This window comes from Diabrotica virgifera, chromosome 1 (genome assembly GCF_917563875.1).
Source record: "Diabrotica virgifera virgifera chromosome 1, PGI_DIABVI_V3a".
NCBI lineage: Eukaryota > Metazoa > Arthropoda > Insecta > Coleoptera > Chrysomelidae > Diabrotica > Diabrotica virgifera.
In genome coordinates this window covers 186,509,033-186,526,761 of record NC_065443.1, presented here as the reverse complement: position 1 = coordinate 186,526,761, position 17,729 = coordinate 186,509,033, and the positions used below count along the sequence as shown (strand labels likewise).

The 17,729-nt window shown below is 33.5% G+C and overlaps 1 protein-coding gene across 2 annotated transcripts in view; it reads left to right on the top strand.

The window, feature by feature from the left end:
• The window catches only part of LOC126878982 (vitamin K-dependent gamma-carboxylase), a 260,299-nt gene that overhangs the window by 103,885 nt on the left and 138,685 nt on the right, over nucleotides 1–17,729 (top strand). The window contains exon 7 of one of the 2 annotated variants that reach the window (XM_050641846.1): nucleotides 10,378–10,565. In XM_050641846.1, the coding sequence (XP_050497803.1) occupies nucleotides 10,378–10,565 (188 nt within the window). Of the gene's footprint in view, nucleotides 1–10,377; nucleotides 10,635–17,729 lie in introns of both variants that reach the window. The other variant, XM_050641845.1, reaches the window with a different exon arrangement.

Here is a 17,729-nt window from a genome sequence, read left to right as displayed (position 1 = left end):
TATCGTGGTATTCCAAATTTTTCTTCGGCTTTCCTCAAAGAAATCCCGGACCTAACAGCTTCCACTGCTTTATGAAATTGCTCCTCCGAGAAATTTCGGTATTTTCTAGATCCCAAAATTCTTTTTTGGGTTCGAACCATACCTGAGCCTGAAACAATAATGAAAAAATGGTAAGTAGATAGGTAAGTAGGTAGGTAGGTAAGTAGGTAGGTTAGGAACTAGTTTTTACAGTATCTAATTTGTGGTGGGGTAACCAGCCAAGGTCAGGCTGAGAATTCATATTTTATAGCAGCCATAAACTTCGCAACGCCGCAATGAAATTTACGGGACACCAATATTAATATTAGAGGTTACGTTTTCTAAAACAATTGCTTGTTTTCGGATATTAGTCATAGAATTATTATATAAGTTATGTACTATATGAAATTTGGCAGTTTTAAAGTTGACGTTTATTAAAAGATTATCAACTTACCTTAGATAAGACAAAATAATTTAATTACTAACGGTCAACAACTACACGTTAGCTACCTTTTGCTATCAATACAACACTAACAATGTTAACCGGGATGCCAAATCGACGAAAAATAATAGTGTCTCCAAATTGTCTCAAGTAATTCCATCGTCTCAAGTTACCCCAAATTACGGTATCACTGTTTAACAAATATTAGACCTTAAGAGGATCGCAGCAAAATACAAAATTTTGACGCAGGTCAAAATTTTCAATGTATTTTAAATGTATTCATTTTTTTCGAATCCTGAGAAAACTAATAAGTATTTTTCAAAAATTTTAACTCAGAATGAAAGACCGCTTTATTCCCGAGGACCGAAAGTCCCTTATAATAAATAAAAAGTTTCTTTTGAATGAAATATTTGCAATTAAAAATCACACTAAATTTTCTCTTTTATTTTCACCCCTTTAACTTATTAAAATAAACATTATAGAAGTTTTCAGCTCCTTTCTGCCCTCGGTAATAATGTAATCTTTCATTATGCGTTTAAATTTTTCAAAAATATTTATTAGTTTTCTCATAATTCTAAAAAAATTAATACATTGAAAACACATTGAAAATTTTGACATGCGTCAAAATTTTGCATTTTGCTCAGTTCCTCTTAATTGAAAAATAAAAGTTTATTATTTAATTTCTCTTGCGCCACCTATATTTTACAGAAGAAGCCGATACTTGGTGTCGAATTTTGTTTTTATACTTGTCCGATGGACATCATAAAAAGTTTACCTAGGTACATGACATCACACTCTGTATAACACATTTTTATTGGAAACATCAATGCACAACAAAAACTATTAATTGACAAACCAGAGATTTTCTTGAACGATCTTTCATTTCATAAATAGATTATCTTTATATGGCTGCGCTGAGAACTAAAAATTATTGATTTATATGATAATATATACTTATTACAAAAAAATGTCTTTAAATCGTTTTTGACCAAACGTCCATGAAAGAATTTTTAAATAATAAAGTTTTGCTATATTAAATATCTAAAAAATTCACATTGTAAGGCATAAATGAATCAATCAAATGTGCACCTTTTTTGTAGATTCAAAAATGAAACTGAAAAATTTATAATTGATGGATTCGACCGTTACTTGATGGAAGTTCATTTTATCTAATAAGAAAACACTGAAAACGTTTGTTTTCTATACTTCCACAGAATTTATTATAACTAAGTGACTACAGCTGTTTCGGCAGAGTGCCTTTCTCAAGTGATATAGTTTACAATGTGTTTGCCTTTTTAAGTCTTCAACTGAAGAGGTTGAGGAGTGGGGAGCTGTTTGTCTCGAGTTGGTCATTCAGAATTATATCTGTATTTTTCAGTTTATTAATTTCCATAGATTCTAAAACAGATAGCTTAAGGCCTTTATTTTGAATATGCAGAATTTGAAACTCTTCATTGAAAGAATGATTATGATCTAGAAGGTGAAGTGCGTATGTAGAAGTGTTTGTTTTTCTATTGTTGAATGCCCTTTTGTGTTCTGCTATCCGTTTGTCAAAAGTTCTGCCAGTTTGACCGATATACGTTTTCGGACAGTCGCCACACGTTAGTTTGTACACACCACTCTGTAGTTGCTTTATACAGCTCCTTCCTATAAACTTTCAAAAAAACTGTCAGATATTATTACAGAATACACTGAATTTTCACCTAAATTCACCGTAAAAAATACACTAGAACTAGTTAATATATATATATAACCGGTTCTATAGCGTTCTACGCCTTCCGGTACCCAATCGCCAAGCCTGTCGATCTAGCCAGTCATTTTCTTGAAGATTTCTTTCTGACATGGCTTTTGTAATTCCTTGTTTCCAGGAGGTCGGTGGCCTTCCTCTTTTCCGTTTTTCTGGCGGTATCCATCTCATTGTAATTTTTGGTAATCTTTCATCTCCCATTCGTTGGACGTGTCCATACCAGGTAAGTTGGTTTCGTTGTACCTCGTCCACTATTGTTTTCTGCTTACCTACTTTTTCTCTGATCTGTTCATTTCGAACATGGTCCCATCTCGATATTCTGGCAGATCTTCTAAAAAAATCCATTTCAGTGGTAAGCAGCTTATTTTCGGATTTTTTTGTCATTTGCCACACTTCGGAGCCATACGTTAAAATTGGTTTCAGAATAGCGTCGTACATCCTCATTTTTGTATTTAAATTTATGTTATGTTGCCATAAGACAGGGTTTATGGCTCTAGTAACCTTTCTAGCCTTCGTCACTCTATCATCTATACTGGGTTCCGTTCTTCCACTATTTGTTAATTTAATCCCTAGATATATATATTCTGTACAACCCCTGATGTAGTCACTTCCGTCAAGATCTAGGTCCTCCTGTTGTATTTGGTTACCGATGTGTAGATATTGTGTTTTCCTTATGTTTACCTCTAAACCCCATTTCCTGTATTCTTCCATCAATTTTCTGGTCATATATTCTAAGTCTTCCTTATCTTGGGCAACTACCACCTGGTCGTCTGCGTAGTTCAAAGTGTATAATGTTATGTCTCCGATTGGTATACCCATACCACTGCATTTCTGTTTCCAAAGTCTGAGAGCACCGTCGGTATATATATTGAAAAGAATGGGAGATAAGCAGCACCCTTGTTTAAGGCCTTTTGTTACTTGGAAGCTAGATGACAGATGGTTACCTCTCTTTACTCTTGACATAGAATCTTTATAGAGGCATTGTATGGCTTTGATGACAGTTGCAGATATGTGTGTATTGTCCAAAACCTCCCACAGTTTTTTCACGGGCACTGTGTCATATGCTTTCGTTAGGTCGACAAAAAGTATATGTGTGTCTTGTCCACGTTCTAGTCTTTTTTCCATAACCTGTGTTAGACAGAATATATTATCGATCGTAGATCGTCCGGCCCTGAAACCACACTGTTCTTCGGATTCATAGGGTTGATATTCTTCGCAAATAATGGTTTTCAGTATTCTGCCATATAAACGGCTCATTGTGCTTGTTACAGTTATTCCCCTATAATTGTTGACATCACTTTTACTTCCCTTTTTGTGTATTGAAGAGATCCAGCCCTCTTTCCAGCTTTTCGGAACTTGTTCTCCGTTAATAATTCTGTGAAGGAATTCTGTGATCATTCGGATTAATTTCTTTGAACCTGATTTTATTAGTTCTGCGGGAACATTGTCAGGGCCAGGTGCCCGACCATTTTTTAATTGTGAGATAGCTTTCTGTACCATTTCTGTTGTTATTGTTATTTCTTCACCTTCTACTATTACTGGGTTTGATTCTTCTTGTATGTATTGTGGGCGGTCTTCAGTCAGCAAAGATTTATAATGCTGTTCCCATGTATTTGTTGTTATGTTGTCAAGCCTTACATTTTCTGTTGTATCTGATCTCAGTGTTTTGATAAACCTCCACGATTCTCTACTTCTCCTACCACCTATATATGTTTCCAACTCATTACATTTCTTTTCCCATGAATAATTTTTTATCTGCCATACGTCTTGTTTAAATTTTTTTTAGAACTAGTTAATAAAATACAACATTTTCAATTGGCCAACAACTCCAGACTAATTTCATTTGACGTAAAAAATCTTTTTCCTAGTGTTCCTCCTACAGAAACTTTTGTTTTAGTTAAGAATATTTTAGACCATAACAGTACAAATCCGATCATTGCATCTGAAATTTTACACCTTCTTGAAATTTGCATAAATCAAGACTATTTTGAATTCAATAATCAAATATACACAAACAACAGTGCAGGACTTATTATGGGTAATCCTCTAAGCCCATTGCTATCAGATATATTTATGAACCATCTTGAAACAACAATTTCTAAACATCCCGTATTTAAACAGTTCTTATATTGGTGAAGATACGTGGATGATATACTAGTATGCTTTACAGGAACTAACAGACAACTTGACCAATTTCTATCATATATTAATTCACTTCATAATAATATTGAGTTTACAATAGAAACAGAACAGAATAACTCCATAAACTTTCTAGATGTAACGATTTCCAGACTACACAACAAACATGAGTTCTCCGTATATCATAAACCTACCCATACTGACACAACTATACACAATTCATCATCCCATCCTACACAACACAAATTAGCAGCCTACCATAGCATGATACATAGAATGACAGAAATTCCCATGACGAAAAATAACTTCGAGATAGAACTAAACATCATTAAACAAATAGCGGTAAACAACGGCTATAACGAACAAACAGTTATTTTTTAAATCAAAAACTCTATAAGAAAGCCCTGAAATTAGTGTATCCACCACCACAGAAAGAACCCAGTACCTTCTGCTCTCTCACATATACTGGCAAGATAACAACAAAAATAGCCAGATACATAAAAAAGAAAGGAATAACACCAGCTTTCAGAACTAACAACAACTTAAGCAAATATATTAAGAACAATAAAAGCCGAAAGAGAAAGCAACTACAGAGTGGTGTGTACAAACTAACGTGTGGTGACTGTCCGAAAACGTACATCGGTCAAACTGGCAGAACTTTTGACAAACGGATAGCAGAACACAAAAGGGCATTCAACAATAGAAAAACAAACACTTCTACATACGCACTTGACCTTCTAGATCATAATCATTCTTTCAATGAAGAGTTTCAAATTCTGCATATTCAAAATAAAGGCCTTATGCTATCTTTTTTAGAATCTATGGAAATTAATAAACTGAAAAATACAGATATAATTCTGAATGACCAACTCGAGACAAACAGCTCCCCACTCCTCAACCTCTTCAGTTGAAGACTTAAAAAGGCAAACACATTGTAAACTATATCACTTGAGAAAGGCACTCTGCCGAAACAGCTGTAGTCACTTAGTTATAATAAATTCTGTGGAAGTATAGAAAACAAACGTTTTCAGTGTTTTATTATTAGATGAAAAATTTATTATTATAAAGAGTGACCTATACCTATAACTGTGGCTATGCTTGACTTAAATATAACAACGATTAGATGGAAAAAATCACAAATTTTATTAGAATTATCTATATTTTTTAAATGTTACTATAATTAGGTACATTGATTTGTATACAGTGTGTCAATTTGAAAAGTTGCCACCCCCTATAATTTGGTCCCTGTAGAAAATCTAAAAATATGCAAAAACACGTCAAATTTATTTGTGAGGGGGACATTTTGTAGACCAGTTTTCAACTATATTACATCAACCCTATAGCGGGGGCGGACACAACCCCCAAAATCTTTAATGGAAAGGGGGGTTGAGTGATACCTCATTTTGAAGGTCATTAAATTACCTTTTCAAAAATACCACATTCCTTATATTTCTTTTCAGTACTTTTGGAAAAATCTTGGACTCGATACTCTAAAAATTTTTGGAGTTCTGAACTCTATACTTAATATCTTTGCGGTTTTACTTGATTTTTCCAAAAATACTTCAAAAAAATACTCTAAATACTTCAACACCCAAAAAAAATTTAATTTAGAGTTCAATACTCCAAAAAAATTTTTGAAGTTCTGAACTGGATATTTAATTATTAAAATTAATTATAAAAAAATTAAAATTACTGAAAAGGAATATGTATGTAGTATTTTTAAAAAGGTAATCGAACGACCTTTAAAATGAGGTATCACTCAACCCCCCTTCACATTAAAGATTTTGGGGGTTGTGTCCGCCCCCGCTAGAGGGTTAGTGTAATTTAGTTGAAAACTGATCTATAAAATGTCCCCTTCACAAATAAATTTGACGTGTTTTTGTATATTCTTAGATTTTCTATAGGGACCAAATTATAGGGGTGGCAACTTTTTAAATTGACACCCTATATGTAATATTTTTTAAATAATGAAAAGGCCTCTTTCCCCGATTCAAGTTCATATCGCCGGCCCGGAATAAGAATGACGTAACTACAAATTTTGTCAATTCCTATTTATTGCGTATTCAACTTCTAAAATACTGTGTACAGATGATAGAAAAGCGACAGAACTGTAACTATGTGCTGAGTAACTACCGGGTAGTTGTGTTGTTATTAAAAGAGGCGCCATTTTACACGTTGTTTCAGATGAATAATGATGCAACTGTAAATAAGGTTGAAATGGGAGGTTAATTAAGATAATGAAATTCGGACCAATAGGGACGAAAATGAAAGCCATCGCTTTAAGAATAAACGCCATAATAAATAATTAATAATCGTTTTTTTTTGCACAGAAAAATTTTAAGATAAAGAATGACACAACTGTAGATAGGGTTGAAAATGAGGGGATTAAATTAAGATAATGAAATTCGAACCAATGGGGATGAAACGAAAAGCCATCATTGAGAGAACAAACGCCAAACCGATGCTCCAGGACGGTTACGCTTTATTTAATCACTATTTTAAATATTTAAAAATTTTTAGATGAATAATGACGCAACTGTAGATATGGTTGAAAATGGAGGGATTTAATTAAGATAATGAAATTAAAACCAATTACTCCTTATTTATTCCCTATTTTAAATGTCTAAAAACCGTTTTTTTGCTCTCCTGAGAAATTTGACTTTTTGTAGTTACGTCATTCTTCTTCCGGACCGGCGATATAGGCAACCTAAATTATAGAGCTCCGCGTAGTGGGTCAGGCTATAGACATAAATGCTGAAAAGACGTAAGGGTGGATGTTTTATGCCATATGATACATCAAATACTGATTATTCTGTGTATATTTACAATACTTGTTTGTAAGGGTGGATCGATTATCGCAATATTTAAAAAAAATTAACACATTTATTTGGAGTACCCACTAAAAGTTTCCTTTAGTAACGACAATAAAAAAGTGTTATTACAACTTTTTGATAAAAGCCCTCTTCTGCCCTCTACCGGCCTTTGAAAAACGAAAAAAAAATGTTGGAGTAATAATCACAAAATAAAAAAAAAATTGACAAATTGAATTGGAATACCCACCAAAATTTACCTTTAGTAACGACAATAAGAAAGTATTATTACGACTTTTGGATAAAATTACATCTTCTGCCCTCTACAGGCTTTTCAAAAACGAAAAAAACAATTTTTTGGCATTATTAACAGAAGCCCGGTTCTGGCGGCCCTGGTTTGTTTAGTCTATTAGTTCCATCTTCGGGGTGTGGGGGTGCTGCGACTTTGGACTTTCAAGAAACAAACTGAGAAGAGCAAGAGATCAATCAAGAAAAGGTTTTATGCAAAACTCCCCCCAAACTTTGAAGACCATATATTTTGACGGAAGGAAAGATAAAACCTTCGCTATCGAAAATATTGAAGGCAAGCCCCGCAGAAAACCAGCACTTGAAGAGCACGTTTCATTAGTTCAAGAGCCAGGCTCCATATTTTTAGGTCACACAGTACCCCTTTCTGGATCGGCTCTAAGCATTTGTCAAAGTATTGTGAACTTTTTAGAGAGTTATAGGTAAAATCTAGAAGAACTAGTGGTAGTAGGACATGACTGAACTGTGGTATATACGTGAAGAAAAAATGGTATAATTTCTCAACTAGAGTTAAAGTTAGGCCGCCCTTTACAAAGATTTATCTGTCAGCTTCACGCTAATGAATTGGTTTTATGGCATCTTTTCCAAAAGCTTGACGGTCAAACTCAAAGTCCAAGAGCTTTTGCAGGAACTATAGGAAATCAAATAGTGTATTGCGAAAATATGCCGGACTCTGAGTTACCAGAAGTAGATTTAATTGACTTACGTGCCGATCAGAAATATTTTTGTTTCAAATTTGTGTCGCAATTTCTACAGTGGAATGTTCTGTGGATTTATTAAACCAAAGCCCTGAAAAGTTAAGTCATTCTCGATGGCTAACGTTGGCGAATCGCATTATACGTCTTTATGTTAGCACTGAAAATCCAACATTAGAATTAAAGGAACTGACCAAATTTATTGTCACGGTTTATGCTCCTTTATGGTTTCAGATCAAATGCAATTCACCATGTGTGAATGGTGCAAAGCACGTTTTACAAACAATTAAGCATAGTTGATACTTGAAGCAAAATTTTAAAAGTTTTATAGACCTTGTAATTCAAAGAAATGCCTATTTTGTACATCCGGAAAATCTTCTGCTATGCAGGCTGCATGACACTCGCCCGCATATAAGAGAGCTTGCACTTCGTCGCATTCTAAATGCAAAAACTAAGGCCAATCATAATTCATCTGACATCCGACCTTTTATTATTCCACAAATTAATTTTGAAGCAGATGACTATATTGATTTTATTGATTGACAAAACAATAAAATAACTTGGCCTCTATGCGCCAAGGTTTGAATGTAGAGGATTTGAAAAATATTATTTCCGGATCTCCTGAAAAAATCATTGACATCGCTACATTTCCCTGTCACACCCAATATGTAGAGAGAATCGTGAAGCTAGTAACTGAAGTATCTTCATCAGTTATAGGGTCACAAAAACGAGACAATTTTATCAAGGCAAAAATTGATTCGCGCAAAGATATGCCAAAATTTGAGTCCAAAAGAGACTACAAACAATAGATAATCAAAATTAAGGAGGAAGGTAGGGAGTGGGTGGAAGAATAAATATGACATATTTCAAAAATATTTCAATGGGATATCATTTTTATAATAATAACATGTACTTATTACTTAACTTTTCAATTAAAATTCAATTTTCAAATTTCAATCGAATTGTTAATTTTTTTATTTTTTCAACCCCCGGTAGAGGGCAGAAGATGAATTTTTTTTGAAAAATCGCAAATAAAGATTAGGTTTGTAACATTAATTGGCAACTTTTGTGCACTATTCCAAAACAGTTTTCGAAACTTCGATTTTTCGATCCACCCTATTGTTTGTGTTAAGTGATTCTGTGTTTGTAGATGTTCCTAAGTTATCAATTCTTGGAACAAATATTTTTCGGTATTGTGTGTTGCATATGTATAGTGTATGATCAAGACTTGTATTTTACATTTACCTGTCCTCTATTATTGCTGGTATGTGCTTATTGTTTACTTCCTCCTTCCTCTTTAGGTATTAGCAACCAAAACCTTCTGTATTCTGCTGATGCATTTGCTACACATTTTTCTTCATTTAGTAAGATGAGGGCTGCTTGTTTAATTTTCCTATTTTTTGTGTCTATTTCCTTCATGCTAAAATAACTTATGAACGTCCACAAACTCTTACATAATACATACAGTCATTGCGAGACACTCAGAATAAACAGAATTCCATGGATCATATGTGGCATAAAACATCCACCCTTACGTCTTTTCAGCCAAAGCTGGCGGTTACCTATAACAACATAGGTATAGTTTGTTAAACGTAAGAAAGAGTTTGAAAATTTTACAATATGTGTTAGGCTACGGCTCCACGGGCGAGAAATTGACGCTAGCAGTAGCCGTAAAACGAACTTAAGGTTCCGCGGAACGGAATAGGAATAGCCGAACTGTACCGACTACAGGACTTCTGCGTAGTCGGTTCAGTTAGGCTATTCCTATTCCGTTCCGCGGAACCTTAAGTTCGTTTTACGGCTACTGCTAGCGTCAATTTCTCGCCCGTGGAGCCGTAGCCTTATGGTGATTGTGAGATTTTCAAACTCTTTCCTACATTTTAAAAACTGCACTAGAAACCTCAGTGTGTTTGTTTTTGATATGACATAACCTAATACAACATCTAGGGGTTTTACACAACCTTTTTTTTAACACATTCTTTTATTAATCTTTTGAGAACGATTTCCGGAGTGGATATCGAATGTTAAGTATTTTTAGGTAAAATATGTAATAATAATTACTACTAAAGTAACTGTGGCTCATCCCATATTACCAAAAGTTTTTTATACAGTTTTTGCGCTGAAAATCTATGTCAAATACAGAAAAAATTGTCTAAAAGAATTATTTGTATATATGTTATATATCAGATTGTTTATTTTATTTTAGCTATTTATTTTTAGGCATGTTTCCATATGTTTGTTTAGCAACAATGCCCTTATTCTGCGAAGAAACATGGCCCAAAAAGATTATGTCGTTTTTTACCAACAAAAATTTGGATTCGTTAACAAGCAATAATTGTGTATATCAATTAAAAGGAAAGAAAGATCCCCCAGAATACAACACAAGAATTACTTGGCAGCACAAACTGGTAGTAGGCCTCGTATTGTCCCATTGTAGTTTACAGTTGTTTTTACCGTATTCTCATTTTATAACTAAGGTAATAACCCCCGCATACATATAACTTTTTAGTCGAACAACTATTTAGTTTGCGATTTGTTCTCGACTAAACTATTTAGTTGTGTAGGATGCGCATACAATCGATAGTTGCATTGGAGATTTCAGTGTGCCAACATGTTGGAGGTAATTCGTTGATGACTGATGATTCCGTGTGGAATTTTCTGCCCTACTTTAACAAAACATAGTAACTCGAGCTACTAGGTTTTAAAAAATTTTATGATTTTTGAAATCCCCGTTAAAAATTACGTATTGTATATTTTTTTTTACATTTTACCTTCTACAGGCTAACCCAATCAGCTGATCTCTTTTTTTAGTAAGTCGATTAATAGCATAGATATCCTAGAGAAGAACATAGCAAATAAAGTTACTACCTCGCTCTTCTTTATTTTACTAAGATCTGCATTATGTAAAAACTAGTATTTTAAGTTACTAGGTTTTGGAAAATTATTTCGTCAAAATTTATAATATATTGGCGCCAGTGGTTTGAAGATACTAGCTTTTAAATAATTATTTTGACCTAAAAATTTTGGCGTAGGAACTTGTCAGAAGACAGCAACTTTCAGTTACTAGTTTATACAACGTTTATTTTCACCATTTCAACGACCACTGATAGTAGCATATCAATATGCTAGGTTTTACACATTTCATTTTCTCTTGAGTTTGCTGCATAACTAACAGAGCTCAGTAGTTAATCAACGAGAACAGACGTTTTTTTGGGTTCGGTAGTTAAGTAGAGCCGCGAGTATTACATATTACGGCAAAAAAGCTGCAGCGTTTGTAAACAATTAAAGTAAAATGGATAATTATAATTATCTTTCAAATAGGAGTAAACTATTAGTGTCATTGTGTGTTAAAAGGTAAGCGCCATGATTTCCTATAATTTTTCTATCCATTAGCATCTGTGATAGTGGTGAAATAGAAAGTTTATTTTTTTATTTGTTTTAAAATCGATTAAAGAATAGGTCATTTTCTACTTGAGTGTGCAGGGCATAGAGAGAAAACATGGGTGAAATACTGGGTGTCCAGGTTAAAATGAGGTACATGGGGGTAAATAGAGAAATCTAAAACAGGGTTATATAGTCGTATAAATGGGAGAAAAGTTGCGAACCTACTTTAATGCGTGACCAACCGTAATTCGTTCGTTGCTTTTTGCGATTTAAAATTGGTCTCTCTACGGATATACAGGGTGAAAATATGAAAATGTGCATGTTCAAAAACCACAATATTGTCTTTATTATAGAAGCTAAGATCATCAAATTCTCAGGGCATTGGTAAAAGAAAGCGGCGATAATAAAAATTGCGTCAAAACATGGGCCTACGATGTTGCGCTAGGCCGTACCTATTGATTTTTTATTAACACACGGGTGAATTGCTTTTTGTAAACATTTTAAAAACGTATTTTCAACATTAATTCAATATAGAAACCATAATAAAAACAAGAGTTGAATTAAAATAAAAAAACCTATAGTTTTGAGCACACAAATGCGCAACTTTTCTGCCACTAAACGAGCTGTTAGTAAGGGGGTTGTTAGGTATAGTGATAAAATTATCGAATTTTAAGACGTCACTAAACTTGTGTGAGATATTCATTATTATCATGGTATATCATTTAAATGTGAGTGTATAAAGAAAAATTGCACATTTAAAAAGGATTGTATTTGTTTTTAGAGGACGTTCTGAGGACAATAATTTAAAAGAGCCTTTAGACCCAGTTCCCGGCACTTCAAAGAATGTCCATTCAAGGGATCAATTACTTGAGAAATTTCCGCAAGATAATATTCTACGAAATGTACCCGAACAACCCTCTGATTTTGACGACTCAGATGCGGATCCTGATTATGAACCTGAGAACGAAAATAAAAGGCATAAGGCATATTTTAATTTGCAAAATGTATTTGATTCGTATGAAACTGATTTTGTAAGTTTGAGTACAAAACTGGATCTTACCAAGGCTCAAGATTCTGCACCTGCCAAGGACTCTTCGAAGAATATCCAAGAAAATGTCTGCAATAGCCCGGTTTTAGAGGAAGCAAGTACTAAAAAGGAAGCTGACATACTCTCTGTTTGTACACAAGTGATTGAAGATATGTTAGATAAAGTTTGTGCAACCAAAGACAAATATAAGAAGAAAATCATCATAGATCAAATTCAGAAACATCCTTTATTACCTCACTGTAATAACAAATGCCGCAGGGGCTGTTCAAAAAAAATTGATCTGCTTGAAAGAGATAAAATAAGAGTTGCTTTTTGGACAATGACTTGTGGTGAATGACGGTTGTTTCTAGACTCACATGTTAAACAGTCGAATGTAAAAACCAGAATGCAGGAGGCTTTATCATCAAAAAGAAATTTTTCTCTAAAATATTTTTTGCCAGTTAAGATAGTTTTACAGGAAGCAGTTGATAACAAAAGTGAAACTACGAGTATTACGGAAATACAAACATGCAAAAATATGTTTCTGTACACATTGGGATTAAAAACAGATGGCATGATTACTACTCACCTAAGAAGTAAAAGGACTTCAGATAATGGAATTGCCAATACCAAAGACGACAGAGGGCTTATTGCTCGGTCCAATTTAAACGGCCAAAAATTGGAACATGAATCTCTTATAATAAATCATATAAATTGCTTCAATCCAGTCGTATCTCACTATAACTTAAAACATGCACCTAATCGAAGATACTTGCCTTCAGAACTGACGATATCTTTTTTGTGGAAAGATTTTTGTACCAATCATAAAATTGGATATGATCTTTATAGAAGCGTTTTTAAGAAACAAAATATTGGTTTCTGTAGGCCATCCCAAGATGAATGCGAGGTTTGCACAATCCACGAGGCTCATTCCAATGATGCGAATAATTTGAAATGCAACTGTAAATATTGTGTATATTATCAGGAACATAAAGAACACTACACAGAGGCCAGACAGGCGTACCAAGCAGATCAGGAGAAAAATCTGGATTCGGACGAAAGAATTTTTAGTGTTGACATGCAGAAAGTGTTACTTTTGCTAAAAATGTCAACCAAGAACTCGTTTTTTATATCAAGGTAAGATTTTTTTAAGGATTATAATTTTTTGTTCGTTTTTCACTTTGCATGAAATTTACATTCAAACTGCTAATTATTATTTAGATAAAGTACTAGAAAATATACTTACAAAATTATAAATATGCTCACATAAAAAAAGGAATTCATCTGAACCTCAAATTATCCTAAATTGCATTTTGTTAGATTACATAAATATTTCAGATATCTGATACATTGAAAAACGCTTCAATCCTTGATACCACGTTATTTATTTATTTATTTATCAAAATTATGGACCACCCCATTTTTACAAAATAGATTTAAATTATAGTTTCATTATAGCACTTATTTTTTTTATTTGTGTATTTTCAGGCTCGTCGTGTTCAACGAAACATTTGCCTCATTAGGGAATGGCGAAAATATTTGTGTTATGTGGCACGAGGCCATCATAGGCAGAAGTGCAGCTGACGTGACTTCAGTATATTATAATATCATAAAAAACCTAAGTTCTAAAGTATCAAAGCTTACATTTTGGGTGGATAATTGCTCCGCCCAAAACAAAAATTTGACATTATATTCATCTATTATTTGTTTTGTAAATTCGGAATGGGGGCCAAATGAGATAACATTCAAATATTTTGAGCCTGGCCATTCTTTCATGGCGGCCGACTCAGTACACGGTCGAATTAGTTCACAAATGAAGAAGCACCCCAATATATACGATTTTCAACAGCTTCTAAATATAATCGAACAATCCTCAAAGAAAACTAAATGTTTAGCTCTCAATATCTCGGATTTTTTTCCTTTTACAGATGGTTGTAAGAAACGTAAAAACAACAATATTCCATTACTTGATAAAATTAAACAAGTTCAGTTTCCTAAAGGTTCCAAAAACCTTTTTTATAAGAATAAAATGTCCAATGAGGTATATATCGAATCAGATTTTCTAAAGACAAAATTTGAACCAAACATGCCATCCGCTCCACGTTCGGAATGTATAGGGATAAACACGGATAAAAAAGAGAAGATTTTAAAAACGCTCTGCCCACTGTTTAGTGATGAAAGAAAAAAAATATTTTGAACATATTTATCATCAAACAATAATTCTCGTGATTTATGTACAGTATCCGAGGTCTAGTATATAAGTTTAGTATTTATATAATATATTTATATTTTTTACATATTTCATATATTTATTATTATGTTGGATATATTAAAAATAAGCTACATGTTTAAGTTTATTGTTTATTGTCAATGATAAGCGCACATACTTTTCATTAAAACTTTAGAAACATCTTAAGTTGTATTTCAATTTATTTAAAAAAAATAAATTTGATAATAAAATAATTTTTTCGTTTTATTTCATCGACTTACTATATTTTGTTTCAGTTTCAGTGAACATAATTATTGTCAGTTGAGATGCCTAAGCATAAACTAGCAACTAAAAATACTATATTTTACGATTTGGTTAATTCTAAAAAAACACAATCTTAGCCGCAGCAAAACATAGTAAGTAAGATTTAGTTATAAAGGACTAACATAGGTTACTTTTTTCTTACTTTATCGAAATTTTCGCTAAAAAGTATATAGATTTCCATCATTAGTGTCCAATATCAAATATTCAGTATTCATATCCGAAATTGGACAGTATCATTTTATCACCCAGTAGATCGAATGCATTTATTTGTTATTAAACACACACACGTAATTAATTAAATTACATACACATTTGGTCAATTATCAATAATATAATTTGGACATCAGCCAAAAGTTGCTGACATAAGATAAACAATTTACCTTAATTAGATACACAAAATCACGCGGGGCCCGTGTTTACATTGACCCAATTTAAACTTATATAAAACTAAGATCTCTTGTCTAGAAATTCAATTATTATTAATTCATTAACGTTAGTGATTGTCTTCAACGCTCATCATTTAAGTCTCTACTCAAAGTACCCCGGGTCAACATCCATAGTGTAAGTCTCATCAATAAACTCTGCTACTATTATTTGGTGTGTTTGGTGAATTGTTCATGGTCCTATCGAGAAAAAGAATACTTCAAGGAAGTTTGAGAAAGCCTATACAGTCCACACCAGCAACACCCTCAGAGAGAGACCACTAGACCCGGGAGAACGAGAGCCGATTGCAGAGCTAAGAGCAGTACCATAGCCGAGAGCCGATTGCAGAGCTAAGAGCAGTACCAAAGCCGAGAGCCGATTGCAGAGCTAAGAGCAGTACCATAGCCGAGAGCCGATTGCAGAGCTAAGAGCAGTACCATAGCCGAGAGCCGATTGCAGAGCTAAGAGCAGTACCAAAGCCGAGAGCCGATTGCAGAGCTAAGAGCAGTACCAAAGCCGAGAGCCGATTGCAGAGCTAAGAGCAGTACCATAGCCGAGAGCCGATTGCAGAGCTAAGAGCAGTACCAAAGCCGAGAGCCGATTGCAGAGCTAAGAGCAGTACCAAAGCCGAGAGCCGATTGCAGAGCTAAGAGCAGTACCATAGCCGAGAGCCGATTGCAGAGCCTACCAGAAGCGAGGGACCCTAGACGTCTAAGAAAACAAAAAAAAACCGTAAGTTTTTGAATAATTACAAAATCTTCCAACTGTTACAATCGTACAATTTAACAAGTTTGTATTTTTATTATAATTCAACAATCTAGAACAACAATCTCCACTCTATCAATAGTAAAATAATGTACTTTAGAATGTATACCATATAAATAATAAAGAGACAAAAAATATATTTGAAAAATAATTTGAGAAAAAAAAAAAAAAGAAACGTTCATAAACATATAGCTTGCTTTAATTTCAATTAAATACTTTATTTCGAAAAAATTAAAATACTACGTAATTTATAGAACGATAAAAGTCCACTCTATATAATAATTTCACTTAAATTTTCACTATTTTAGAAAATGAAAATATTTTACCTACTTCTGTAAAAATTAATCACATAGATATCTAATTGCCAAATTTGAATAAGATTCCAGTAGTAATATTAAATATATCATTTACAGATCTTTTATAAATACAAAGGTTCATTACATTATCCAACCAAAGAATTTCAATTTTAGCGTTAGTGAAATCGTAATACTATTCAGTTTATTTACAAACAGAAATCACTTAGTCAGGCAAGCGACCTACAGTAACGTTGAAAAAATTGCAAACTTGACAAGGGCATACAATTACATTTCTATTTATATACATTCTGGCTTACGAGAGAGCGTGATAGTACAGGTATAGAAAATTAATATAATTGTTAATGAGCAGATATTTTTTTTGTGTGAATTTGATGGCCTTGGACTAGCCAATTAGCCAGACATTATAGGCATATTTAAGTACATTGCTTAATAAATAAAATACAGTTCATATTGTTTAATATATTTACCGCTGAATTTAAAATTTTATAAAAATAACCATGGAAAGTGTATACGTTAAGCAAGCGGAGATAGGAGCAGAATTAGTGAAACTAGTTTCTAATACTATAAAGGATTCTCAATCGCGGAGGACTCTACAATACATCCGGGATAGGCAGGAAAAATTAGAAGAATATTGGGCAAAATTTCTGAATAACCACAAAAAGCTGCTAGAAGGAGGTATAACGAAAAAAAAATATTTTGAAACAAAATACCATGATCAGGTATTTAAGACATATATTGAGGGGAAAACCCTGTTGGAAGAATATGGAAGGGTGCTGAAAAGAGGAAAAGCACCGAAAGTAAAGGAGATACAGATAAGGAAGCAAAGAATCGAGGAATTATTACGGCCAGAAAATGAACAAGATTTGCAGGAGGATGAAGAGCTGCAGTCAGAGTTAAGAGAATACATGGAAAAGGTGAATACACTAATAATTGAAGCAGCAGTAAATGAGGAACTAGACGCTATAGATAATGGAGAAGTAGAGAGAATAAATCAACTAAAGAGGAGAGTCAGGGAAACCTTGAAGAAAATAAGGCCAGGAATGCAACGGCCAGAAAGCACACAGAGGAGGGACGGTGTGACATTACCGCAGGTAAAAATCCCTGTGTATGAAGGCAGGTATGA